The 13,682-nt window shown below is 43.5% G+C and overlaps 1 protein-coding gene across 1 annotated transcript; it reads left to right on the top strand.

Annotated features, from left to right (window-relative positions):
- Window positions 1-393: 393 nt before the first annotated feature.
- Window positions 394-12,315, top strand: FAM124B (family with sequence similarity 124 member B). The gene is made up of 2 exons (XM_060015502.1): window positions 394-1,128; window positions 11,662-12,315. Exons 1-2 carry the CDS (start codon window positions 394-396, stop codon window positions 12,313-12,315), a joined length of 1,389 nt encoding a protein of 462 aa, XP_059871485.1.
- Window positions 12,316-13,682: the final 1,367 nt, after the last annotated feature.

Consider the following 13,682-nt stretch of genomic DNA (forward strand, 5'->3'; position numbering starts at 1 on the left):
GCCGACTCATGTTCCTTTTTGCCTGGTCATTTCCTTTACTGAGTGTCTGTAAGAACCACCCACTCCGGTGTTTCTCAGGATTATAGGTTTTTTAGGTCAAACAGAAACCCTGGGAGCTCCCAACGCAGCCCCACACACGCGGTTACATTATGCACCGGCTGGGTGACATCAACCCTGCCGCTGTGGTGTGTCCTGGAAGCTGTTGTGCCTGATTTGCAGAGATTCTCTCAGAGTGTGGCCAGCGGCGACCAGCAGCACAGGGTAAGAGCGCGACTCTGAAATCCTGAAGCCTTCCTGGTGGGCTGAAGGCTGCACGTGGGAATCCCTCCATTCATTTCAGAAGCTGAACCAGTGGGCCCTGCTCGCGTGCATCCTTTGTCATCCTCGGCCCCCATGATGGACGAGACACGGGAGCCTCCGGCCATGACTGTCCACCTCCTGGCCAACTCCGGGCATGGCTCACTTCTGCAGCAAACCCTGGACCAGCTCCTGGACTGCATTTGCCCAGAGATCCGTGTCTTTCTGGTGTCTGAGCGGGTCAGTCCAGTGAAATACTATGACAAATGCCACTCCAAGCGGTCCCGCTTCCCGGGGATGTCTGTTCTGCTCTTCCTGCACGAAAGCCTCGGAGAGGAGCGGCTGTTTCGCGTCCTCAACTCCCTACAGCATTGGCCGTGGCAGTGCTACCCCACCCAGAATGCACAGGGAAGACCGTGCCCCTATATTCTTGCCAATCAGGAATTCTATAGTCTGGACAACCAGATGCCCGTCTGGGGCGTGAGGCAGGTGCACTGCGGCACCGAGATCCTGAGAGTGACGCTCTACTGCAGTTTTGGTAACTACGAGGATGCCATCAGGCTCTACGAGATGATCCTGCAGAGGGAAGCCACCTTGCAGAAGAGCAGCTTCTGTTTCTTCGCGCTCTACTCCACCGAGAGCTTTGCCCTGCAGCTCTCACTGAAGCAGCTGCCCCCTGGGGTGTCGGTGGACCCCAAAGAGGCTTCAGTGTTACAGTTCAAGGTTCAAGAGATTGGCCAGTTAGTACCTCTTCTGCCCCATCCGTGTGTCCCCATCAGCCACACCCGGTGGCAAACACAGGACTATGACGGCAACAAGATTCTACTTCAGGTATTTCTGTTTGGTCTCTATGATCTTCAGATGCACATATAACTGTGTGATGTGACATCCAAGAGATGATTTAATGTCGTGGTTCTCAACCTGGGTTGCACACCAAAATCTCTGGGGAGTTTTCAAACGTTCCCATGCCGTGGCTGCACCCCAGCTCAGGTAGATTAGAATCTTGGGGGCGCACTGGCTTGGGTAATTGTTTTAAAAGCTCCTTGGATGTAACGTGGTTGAGAGGCATTGATTTAATAAATCCCTTCCCCTGACAGATAAGGAAGTTCAGACGCTGTGAGCTGGTAACTTGCACAAGTAGTTTTCAGTAGAATCAGGCAGCACCCGACTTCTCAGATTTTCCTTTCATCACGCTACTCAACTATACACAAATACTTTGCCCACTCTTTGGGTCCAGAAATATCATTAGTGCTTTCCATCTGCACCTAAGGAAGCTGAAGCTGTAATTACGGTTGGGGATGTTAAGTATGCCGTCCTATTGACTTAATTGTTAAGCATCTTGCATCACTGTCAAATTGTACCCCCAAAAAAGTTACATAGTTAGAACCCTTCAAAATAAAATCTTAAAATTAAAGCCTTCTCCTGTAGGCATCCTGTTGAAAGCAAGCACAATCGTGACAGCTACCATGCGTCACTTCTTATGAAGGGTTATGCGGCAGTTGAACCTTGCTCCTCAGTAGCTGTGGGATTTGTGAGCCTTGGGTTCTTCATTAGCACAATGAGGGTAGTATTAGCATCTTCCTGGAGTACAGGTTGTTATCTCTGCTAAATGACCTGACATTTGTAAAGTGCTTTAGTGCCTAGAATGCAATTTTAGCTGTTATTGTTCATATTATGCCCTAGAGCATGTATTTCACGTTGATTGTTTTATTTAGTCCTTCTTACAACATAGGAAGTTTTGCAGAAGGGAAAATTGAGCGGTAGAGGGAATAGTTACTTGCCCAAGACACAAGAGGAAGTGTTTACGTGGCTCCAAAGCCAGGCAGCTAACCACTGCAGTCCAGTGCTGTGTGCGTGTGTGTGTGTGTGTGTGTGTGTGTAAGTGTGTGCAGGCAGGGAGGTGTACGTGATAGTCACAGCAAAATTTCTGTCCTTGAGAAATGGTCAGTAACCCTTTTAAGACCTATTGGATAAAGTAAAAACAGGCTAGAAGATGAATTATCTTTCCTTTTGATTAATTTTGTTGTCATCAGCTTTGAGTTATTAATAAAACATGAGTCATATTGATAGTGTATGTGATGATCTCTAAATTATTTACCTTCTCATTCACGTAAGGTGGACAGGCACGGTTTCTCTTAGATGCCTGTTACATAGCTCACTAATTTCCAAGGCATCTAAAGTTTTTCCTTCAGCCTTAGTTCATCTCCAGAATCTAAACCTCACTGTCAAGCAAAACTTTAAGATGTGTGTGCAGCAGGGGACGCATTTCTGTTTCAAAGGCTAACTGACATTTTAACTTCTGAACCACGGCTTATAAAACTTAGCTCCTTTGGAAAGTTAAGTCAAATTTGGGGAGTGAAGAATAGTTTTTTGGATAAAGACGTCAATAAGTTTAGGCTTTTGCCAGCAAAACGGGCGATTATCTTCTGGAAACTTCTGTTTCTGGTGTCCTATAAAAATCCCTGAAGGAAGCATATACAGAGGCTTGGCTCTAATACACTATAAAAGATAATACCTTGTAGCTACTTCACTCCTATAATGGGGTGAATTTTTCCGGATAGAAAACCCAGCCCAAACTTCCTTGGGGGCAGAGGATGGGGGGGTGCAAATGAACTGGCTTTTGTACGTAAGTAGCCTGAGTCTTGAGGCTAGGATCTGACTCCCAGCTCTGCCACTTCCTCAGACGGGCCCCTGTGGTCACCAGCTGGCTGCCAGCAGCTCTGAGGACTACCCTTTTGAGTTCCTCACCCTACAATGGGCCAACAAAACTTCTGGACTTCACGTCAGTTGGACCAACTTGGATCCGATTCTCTTCTCTAAATCAATCATTGCATTCTGGGGAATGGGATTGGGTGGATTAGCTTAGTTCCGAGGCAAAGGCTCTACTACCCTGCATCCCGAGAGTTTTTGTGGACTCAGACTCTCTGGGCACTCATGGAGGCGGGGGACAAGGGTCCCCAAGGAAGATCAGTGAGGGGACAAATGCTGGGTGGCAAAAATGACTAATGTCCACCAGCGAAAGAAACTAATATCTATTTAAGGGAGAGCTTTAATCACAAGTTAACTTCCCCATGTGTAACCCCTCCAGGATGGACATGTGTGTGAGGTGGGGGGGAAAGGCGGGGATGCTAGACCCAATGAGGGTGATGGGCAAAGCTTCCATGAGAGGTGATGCCTGGGCCTGGCTGAGCTGGATGGCCCAGAAGGAAGTAGCTAGATGGGGAAGGGAGGAAAGTGTTCCAAACAGAGGAGATGGCGGGTGACAATGTGTGGAATAGGATTTCCTTACCAGGCATGTTCAGAAAAGCGCCTGTGGTTCCATGTGGCTGGAGAGAAGGGAGGGGGTCGGGCGGGGGGAGGATGGGCAGGTGGGTAGAGGCCACATCTTCAGGCACGTGGTCAGCCACTGGAGGTAAGCACCACGAGGACAGGGACCTTTTTTGGTCCACTCTTTTCTAATTTTTAAATTTTGTTTTATTTACTTTTTTATACAGTAGGTTCTTATTAGTCATCAGTTTTATACACATCAGTGTATACATGTCAATCCCAATCTCCCAATTCATCACCCCCCCACCCCCAACCCCCTGTGGCTTTCCCCACTTGGTGTCCATATGTTTGTTCTCTACATCTGTGTCTCAACTTCTGCCCTGCAAACTGGTTCATCTGTACCATTTTTCTAGATTCCATATACATGCGTTAATATACGATATTTGTTTTCCTCTTTCTGACTTACTTCACTCTGTATGACAGTCTCTAGATCCACCCACATCCAACAAATGACCCAATTTTGTTCCTTTTCATGGCTGAGTAATATTCCATTGTATATATGTACCACATCTTTATCCATTCGTCTGTCGATGGACATTTAGGTTGCTTCCATGACCTGGCAATTGTAAACAGTGCTGCAATGAACATTGGGGTGCATGTGTCTTTTTGAATTATGGTTTTCTCTGGGTATATGCCCAGTAGTGGGATTGCTGGGTCATATGGTAACTCTATTTTTAGTTTTTTAAGGAACCTCCATACTGTTCTCCATAGTGGCTGTATCAATTTACATTCCCACCAACAATGCAAGAGGGTTCCCTTTTCTCCACACCCTCTCCAGCATTTGCTGTTTGTAGATTTTCTGATGATGCCCATTCTAACTGGTGTGACGTGATACCTCATTGTAGTTTTGATTTGCATTTCTCTAATAATTAGTGATGTTCAGCAGCTTTTCATGTGCATCTTGGCCATTTGTATGTCCTCTTTGGAGAAATGTCTATTTAGGTCTTCTGCCCATTTTTGGATTGGGGTGTTTGTTTCTTTAATATTGAGCTGCATGAGCTGTTTGTATATTCGGTCCACTCTTATACTCCCAGTACCTAGAACAGCATCTGGCACATGGTAGGCAAATCCATTCTAGTGTGAATGAACAAAAGCTCTGCCAATTAGCTTCTATCTTATTCTGACTGTAATCAGCAGTCACTGACAGAGCCACCGAATGGTACTGACATGTACAATTTGCATTATGAGGATCAAAAAGGAGAGTATACGTGGAGGTGCTTTGTAAAGTAGAAACTGTAGCACAATTATTGTCTGTGTAAGAAGGCTGCTAGCTGTCTCTCCATGTCTTTTCCCACATAACCTCCTGTCAGCGCACACTGTCTGATGCTTCTTAGAGCCTAGGATGTGTATTTTTGATGAGATTGATATTAGGGTACCTAGTAGATGCTCAGTAAATGAATGAATGTCTGAAAGCAGGCATGTCAAATGTTTATTCATCCACCAAGTGTTTATTAAATGCATACCTTGGGCTACCCTATTCTCCACTTGGCAGTTTTCATTCTGCTGTCTCAGTCCTTAGTGGATGCATCTTTGGTTTGGTGTCTGACATAAATTTGGGGAAATTCTCAGTCATTATTGTTTCAAACATTTCTTCTATTCCATTCTTTTTCTCATTATTTGTCTACCACTCCTGTTTTAGTTGTCCCATAGTCTTTAGATAGTCTGTTCTGGGTTTTTTTTTTCAGGCTTTTTTTTTCTCTCTGCTTTTCTTTTTCAAGGGTTCTATTGCTACGTCCTCTAGCTCAGAGATTCTTTCCTCAGCTGTGTTTAGTCTGCAAATAAGCCCATCAAAAGCATTCTTTATTTCTGTTACAGTGTTGTTGTTGTTGTTGTTTTATCTTTTTGCTTCTTCTTTTAGGATTTCCATCTCTCTTTTCACATTGCCATCTGCTCTTGCATGCCGTTTACTTTATCCATTAGAGTCCTTAGCATATTTATCAGAGTTGTTTTAAATTACAGGTCTGATAATTACAACATCCTTGCCATGTCTGCTTCTGATACTTGCTCTGTCTCTTCAAATTGTGCTTTTTACCTTTTGTAATGCCTTGTAAATTTTTCTTGATAGCCAGGCATGATGTAGCAGGTATAGGAACTGCTGCAAATAAGCCTTTATTAATGTGGTAGTAAGGAGTTGGGGGAGGGGAAGCATTCTATAATTAGGTCTCCGTCTTAGTGAGTCTATGCCTTGAACTGTGAATTTTGCAAGTGTTTAATTTTTTTTTTTCCCTCCTTGCTTAGGTGGGTGAGAATGGCTAGAGTGGGCTGGAGTTGAGTACTTCCCTTCTCTCACATGGAAGGCTAGAGAAAGCTGGAGTTGGGTATTTCTCTTCACCCAGGTCAGTTAGGCTCTGATAATACGCCAGCATGTTAGGCTCTGGTTAACTAGTTTCCCCTGAGAGAAGGACTTGTAAGAACAGAGTGCTCTGGAGTATTTAAAAATGGTCCCTTTTCACCTAGAGATTCTCATACTAAGTGAAGTAAGTCAGAGAAAGACAGATATCATATGACATCACTTTTATATGTGGAATCTAAAAAAGATGATACATATGAACTTACTTACAAAACAGAAACAGACTCACAGACACAGAAGAACTTACGGTTACCAAAGGGGAAGAGGAGGGGAGAGGGATAAATTAGGGGTTTAGGGTTAGCAGATACAAACTACTATCTATAAAATAGATAAATAACAAGGACGTACTGTATAGCACAGGGAACTATATTCAATATCTTGTTATAAACTATAATGGAAAAGAATCTGAAAAAGACCTGAATCACTTTGCTGTACACCAGAAAGTAACAGAACATTGTAAGTCAACTATACTTCAATAAAAAAAAAGGTTCCTTTTCTCCTTCTCTTTCCGGAAGCACAAGGGGATTTTTCTCTGATATTTATTGTGAGAGTCTAGTCACGCTCCTGGAGGTAAATCTCACAAAACTGGGGGGGGGGGGGAGCTCCCCCGGGACTGGGTCCCCTGGAGTTTTTAACCCTCAGAGTTGTCCACACTAAGCCTCCAGCTGTTTGCCAATTACAGTTCAGGTTTTCCTCGCCCCGTCCTGGTTCCTGCAGTGGTTTCCACTTTGGATCCTCTTTTCCGGGAAGCCATGACTCCCCGCATTCATTTCTATGTCTCTCCAATCTTGGGGGCTGCTGTTTGCCCTGTGTCCCCACTTCTCATGCAGATGCTAGAAGAGTTGTTGCTCTCTCTAAGGCCACCGGTGCCTGAGGTCAGGGTCAGCAGTATTGGCAAATGCTGACCACTCCTTGCTTGAAAGTTTCTCCTCTGTGAGCTTCCATAATTTGGATCTTCTAATTAAAGGAGTTATCCTATCTCTCTATCACTTGGACATTTTTTTTCAAAGTTTCAACTCTTTTTGCCCCTAAATCAGGTTTCCTCAACCTCGGCACTATTGACATTTTGGACTAGATATTTCTTTGCCGTGGGGGAGATGTCTTACGCATTACGGGATATTTAGTGCATCCTCAGTGCTACCATTAGATGCCAGAACTGACTCCACTTCCCTGCAGTTGTGACAACAGGAAATGTCTCCAGACATTATCAAATGCCCTCTGGGGGGTGAAATTTCCCCCAGTTGAGAACCACTGTCCTAAGTTTAAGGTTTCCCTAAGATTAAGAAATAAAGTCCATCCTGGGCATTTAGTTGTCCTCTTTCTTCAACTTACTCCTGTATTTTCATCTCCTCTATCTCTTGAGCTTTTGGCTTTTTCAACTCCCTGTAAGACCATTTAAACATAACGTCTCCTCATCTCAAATTCAGTCCAAACAAAACCAAAGTCATCCTCTGCAGCCCTGCCCCCAATTTCTCCAGCTCTGGTCACCCTCCCATTTGCACAGGTTTTGAAATATGTCGTTTTTAAAGCCTCTCTTTTTGGAAGACCCACATTCAGGCAGCTCCCCCCCCCCCCCCAGACTGTTCAAGTTTCCCTTTGGAGCCATTTCTTTTTTTCTCTTTCCTTCCTTAAACCCACCTGACTTCAAATGTGCATTGTTCTGACAACATTCTAACTCTTCACTCTGGCTCCAGGCATCTGCTTGATCCTGCACAGGAGTGTTGAATACATTTTTTTTTTTTTTTTGCCGTACGCGGGCCTCTTCCGTTGCGGAGCACAGGCTCCGGACGCGCAGGCTCAGCGGCCATGGCTCACGGGTCCAGCCGCTCCGCGGCATGTGCGATCTTCCCGGACCAGGGTGCGAACCCGTGTCCCCTGCATAGGCAGGCGGACTCTCAACCACTGAGCCACCAGGGAAGCCCTGTTGAATACATTTTTAAATGATGGCTGGATTTATGTTCCTTGTCAGCTCAATAGCAAAAGTTAGCAAATAAAATTAAAACTCAAGGCTCTTCATAATCAGGCCCCCCCGAATGTTTCCTTTGCTCCCTCCTTCTCTAGTTATTCCAACCTTCTTTCCAGACCTCTAGGCTCACTCCTGCACCCCTGTATTTTTTTGTCGTAAAATATACATAACATAAAAATGTATCACTTTGACCATTTTGAGTGTAGAATTCAGTGCCTAATGGTACTTAATAGTACATTTACACTGTACTTCATCATCACCACTATCTATTTCCAGAACATTTTCAAGGTTCATCTATGTTGTAGCATGTGTTAGAATTTCCTTCTTTTACAGGCTGAATAATATTGCATTTTATGGATATCTGCCTTTATATACGGCCTGAGCTGTTCCTTGTCCAGAGATGTCTTTCTCTTCCTCTTCATTTGTCTATCCTTTAAGACCCTGTGCAAGCACCACCTCCTCTGTGAAATCTGCTATAAGTGCATTCTTAACTAGAACATTTTACACCGAAACTTCGTAACACACAACTGATTATAGATTTCCTCATTCTTGTACCATATAATTTGGGACTTTATGACTCGCCATCTCTTTTCGGTATTTTATTGTAAATGTTTATGTCTGGTAGAGTACCAGACAGACAGCTGCTTCTGAACCATTTGTTGATTGATTAACTGTCTGTTGTCAGGAAATAAGTTTCTCTTCAGAAAAGTAAATATTCCAGAAGCTAGTTTGGCAAAAGCAAACATATATTTCTCTTCATTTTATCAACAGACCTTTAGCTAAGATCATCTTGATGTTCTTTATTAGCCATTTCAAATAAAAGAAGATAGTCTCTCGTGAAGTGAGTAATTCATTTGCTTCTTCTGTAGCATTTCTGGGTTCCTTTCTCATTTCTGAGTCTCTCAGAGGCACTCATTCAGACTCTATTTCTCCCGCTTTGTTTCTCTCCTCATTTCCTCCCCATTCTTCATACCCCACACAGACACACACACACACACACACACACACACACACACACTTCCAACCCTACACGCCCGCTCTCACTCAATGCTTTGCTTTATGCTGCCCTGAAGGAATCCTTGCAAGCATGGCTCAGAGGTTGCTGCTGCTATAGGATGGTGGGTTAACATCATTGGTTTTGGTTAATAAATTAAAATAAATACCTTTCAAAAGATCAGTTAATTGGAAGAGACTAGATTCAACTCTTAAGTAAGCAAGTTTGGCATTGTTTTGGGGTTTCTTATTATCTATATAATTTGTTCCCATGCACTCATTTTTTGTCAGTGTAGGAGAAATCCTCTTTTGCTATCTCTTGGAATCACTTTTAGCAAAAGACAATATTATTTTCCCTTCATGATGTCAGTCTGCCCCTTAACAGCTTAATCATGTTTCAGTGATGTGTATTCTCTTATTTCTCAAGTGTTTAGAGCCAAATGAATGACCAATGATCTTCCTGTTCATCAAGATAATTACTAATGTTCCCTGAAACTCGAAAACACCTACCTCTCAATTTGTAACATTTTACAAATATTTCTTAGAAAGATGGGCTCTAAATGATCAGAATTCCTACAAATGCATTTCAACTGCTTTTTTGGCAAGAGGAGCGTTATTCTCTCTCGAGATTTATCTCAACCACTTGACATTATGTTTCTCCTGGAAATTCTTCACTCCAACTGCACACGCCTGCATTTCTACATTAATAATCTTGTGCTTTCTTTTGCCATATCATCTAAGGACTTCTCTTAAGAAAGGAAAAGTTGATATTCTCTCTCTTAAAAGACTGCAGAAAGGGCCATCCACAGGATGAATGCCCTGTGGCAGTTTCTTAGTAAGACTTTGTAGCTACCTAATGGCTAATAATTAGGGGCCATACATTTCTATATGCAAATAATTTATGGTTTGTTAGGCATTAAGCTTTATTTATTTATCCAACAGACATCTAGTGATTACTTACCATGTGTTAGGCATTGTGCTAGGTACTGGAGATACAATGGTAAAGAAGGTGTGTACAATCCCGGCACGTCCAGCTGGCAAAGTCTAGAAGATATAGAGAAGTGAGCAAACAGGTGCAAAATAGTGTGGTAACTACTATGATATGGAAACTACAGGCTGCCAGGACAGCTAGTAATAATATTTGTGATGATGATAATAGCCAACTTATGTTTAGCACTACTATTTCCAGGCCCTGTTATCATTTAATCTTCTCAACAACTCTTTGACATTGGTACTTATTATGATCTCCTTTTATAGATGAGGAAACTGAGGCACAGAAAAATTAGGTAACTTGTCTAACGTCTCACAACTAATTAGTGGCAGAGCCAATATTTAGGGGTACCTAACTCAGATTCAGTGACATAGAGAAGGCTTCTAAGAGGAGATGATGTGTAAGCTTGAAGTTAACAACAGGTATGAAAGGTCAGAGGTGACATATCCCAGACAAAGGAAATAATATACACAAACACTGGCATTAAGAAAGAGCAAATCATGTCCAAAGAATTGAACAGATTTCAATTTTGGCAAGTGGAAGAGGTGGCGAATTAGGCTGGAGTAAGAAGGGACAGACTGTGAAGGGTGTGGGAGCCCATACTAAAGGGCTTAGATTTTTTTCTTAAGAAGAGTAGGAAGCCACTTGAAGTAGGACGGTGACATGATCAAAACTGTTTTCAAAGCTCCTCTGGTAGTGGAGTGGAGAATGGCTTAGAGGGAGGCAAGGGCATCCATGGGGTGTCCCTTCGATGGCTGTTGCAGTAATTCAGACTAGAGATGATGACAGCCTGCCTAGGGTTGATGGCAGTGGACATGGAGAGACGGGAAGATCTGAGAGATCTTTGGGAGAAAGAGTCCATGGGAATGCGTGACATGAGGGATAGAGAAAGGAAAATGATGCTCTTGCTTGGTGACTGTGGGGCAAACGATGCCAGGTTCTAAGACAGGGAAAAGAGTAAGCAGAACAGATTTAGGGTGAGAAGGGGGATGAGTTCAATTTGGGACATGTTGACTTTTAGGACCTTGTGCCTGGAAGACAGTTGGATAGGTAAGTATGAAGCTTAAGAGACAGATCTGAACTATAATTAGACTTTCAGAAGCCTTCGTCATTTAGATAATAATTGAAGGCAGGGGATTCAACGAGGTTGGCTGGGAGAGTGTGTACAATGAAAAAAGAAGATGGCCGCTTAGCGCTGAAGAACTACCTCCTGTCGCAAATTGACAGGGAAGGAGGCTCCTTCAGTGGACCCTGAGAAGGGGTGATGGAAAGGAAGGAGAAAATCCAGAAGAACGTGTTGACATAGAAGGTTAAGGAGAAGAAGTCTTCATATGTAAAGGAGAAAGGTCAATCTTGTAAAATTCTACCAGAGCTCAAGTAAAAATTAATGACAAGGAGACTCCTCTAGATAGGATAGTCTAATATCAACCCTGAGCGATTTCTGAATATGGCACTAGCCAGGCCGGTTTCCATTTCCAGAAGAAAAAGACCTCATTGGATAAAAAAAAAAAAAAAAAAAAGGTAGAATATAATGTCAAATGACCGTCCAGGAGGCAAAGGTGGCAGCTCATCCCTTTGAAGGATTGTACTTGTCGCTGTTATTCAATTCAACCGACTTTATTGAAAGTCTGCTATGGGCACAGCATGGCAGAAGGCTGAATAGGACGTAGTCTGTTCTTGACACTTGGTTAATGGAAAACATCGGTTACACCTGTTCCTCTTCTCCTTGTCCCATAGGTCCAGTTGAATCCAGGACTTGGTGTTAGGAATGGTGAGCTTGCCTTTCTGAATGGCACCTCGGGAGCTGACACGCTCCCCCAGGGCTCCAGGCTGACCCCTGTCTCTGCGATTAGGACCCTAGAGCCGAGAAGCCGAAGGAGCCGGGGCAGGAGGTTCAAGGTAGGGTCGGTGGAGCGGCCTGAGCCTGGTGGGCGGACAGCGTCAGACAGCGCTAGTGGCACTCCGTGGAAAAGCCCTGGCCGCTCAGCCCAGCCCAGCAGCCCAGCTACGGACTCCCAGCTGCTTCTGCCTTCTCTCCACCTCGAACCTGGGGCCAGAATAGAGGTCCTCAGACGGGAAAACAGCTTTGAGAAGCAAGAGGCAGAGACGAATGTTGACACAGGATTCACCGTGGTCAGCTCTGGACCCAGGCAATCTTTTCTGAGCAGATTTCCAAGGGATCTTTGGACCCACCAGCCATCATCCTGCTTGTCAACCTCTTCCTTAGGGGCAGCTGCTTCCAAAAACAACAGAATCTTTAAGGAAAGCGTTCATCCTCTGTCACTTGCTGACCAAAGGGACCTTTGTTCCAGGACGATAATCTCAAAATGTACCCTTCCTCTGCCAGTCCAGGGTGAAGAAAAAGATACAGAAGAAGAATTCTTTATATAGCATAAAACAACTGTGGTTTTCTAAAACACAAAATCAAATAGAATGTTCTAGAAATGGAGCACTGACCCAGAATCAGCCTGTTTCTTGTTCATCTGAGGGGCTCTAAATGCTAGCCATGCACAGATCTGTATCACTTTTATTTCAAATGTTCAAAGTCTAGCAGTGCTGGTGAGTGGTTGTTTATTTGCCGTCATGGTCATAAGGGAACACAGCCAACACACAGGGAAAAAGCCCAATGCCTCACGTCCTTGGAGACACACTAACACAGATGGGTGTGTTGAGTTCAGTACCTGTCAGGATAATTGCATTATATGCAAATAAGTCGGATGTGTTATGCAATGCTGATTAGAGTCTGTAATTTGGTTTTAACTTTTACTTGCATTGCATTGTTCATCCCCCTGGGCAGCATGGGCTATTTATTCTTTAGTGTTTTTTAGTTTTTATGTGACCTCATTTGGTAACTAGGCCCTGTTCACCACTCACCTCTAGTGACTTCTGCCTTTAAAGTTGTTTGCATCTGGAATGAGTTAACATGCAAAGTGTTTTGAACATTACAAACATTTCTCTTTTTCTCCTGTTTAATGAGCAGCAACCCTGGAACCAAAAAAATCAAGTTAAAAATGAAAGCTAGGCTCTAGGGGGTTTTCCGACTCCTCCATTTCTTGTTTGTTGCCGCGCTACCCCAGTGGGGCCCATGGTTCATATAATTAAGCAGAGAGGAGTGGAATGTGATTGGATGATTTGAGATCTCCACTGAGTGTGGCAGGAAGATTGCATTGGTTGGGTCACTGGAGCAGGACTTGGGTTTTTTTGGCCATGTTCAAATTCCCGAATTCCTTTACAGTACTCATTCATTTATTCATTCATTTATATGTCCATTCGTGCAACACAGTGTACAAATACTTACCTTTGAATAAGACATTGGTATATGGTACACATATGTTCTGTGGCCATCAAACCCAAAACTTATTTATGGTTACACTGTATCACAACTCCATTCTATCAGTTCTTAAGAACAGGTGGAAGTTCAAACTTATTTCTCTGGGAAACTTTTCCACAGCTGATTACCACACTTGCTGCACGGGCTGTGGTAAGAATTCACAGCCTGTGGATGGAGATTGGGCATATTATGAATTGCAATTATAATCATAATGGACGAATTCTTAGTTGCTCATATGATGTATTATTTGGTTGGGTCTATACACACATTTTTTAAAAATCTGAGGGCTGTGTGTTTCAGTTAATTTACAAGGTTATTTGACTCCAAGAACTCCATTTTCCAGAACAGATGTTATGTGACTATAAGTGCTGATTTAGCCGGGTCTTTTGGAGACCCCATACTGAGTAGACCTAATTGGAGAGAAGGA

This window comes from Delphinus delphis, chromosome 7, assembly GCF_949987515.2.
Source record: "Delphinus delphis chromosome 7, mDelDel1.2, whole genome shotgun sequence".
Taxonomy (NCBI): domain Eukaryota; kingdom Metazoa; phylum Chordata; class Mammalia; order Artiodactyla; family Delphinidae; genus Delphinus; species Delphinus delphis.

What these genes read in the sequence shown, in the direction of transcription:
- FAM124B (XM_060015502.1), top strand. Translation starts at nt 394, where the DNA reads ATGATGGACGAGACACGGGAGCCTCCGGCCATGACTGTCCACCTCCTG. An exon ending in GCAACAAGATTCTACTTCAG is followed by an intron (nt 1,129 to 11,661) that starts GTATTTCTGTTT and finishes CTTGTCCCATAG; the next exon opens with GTCCAGTTGAATCCAGGACT.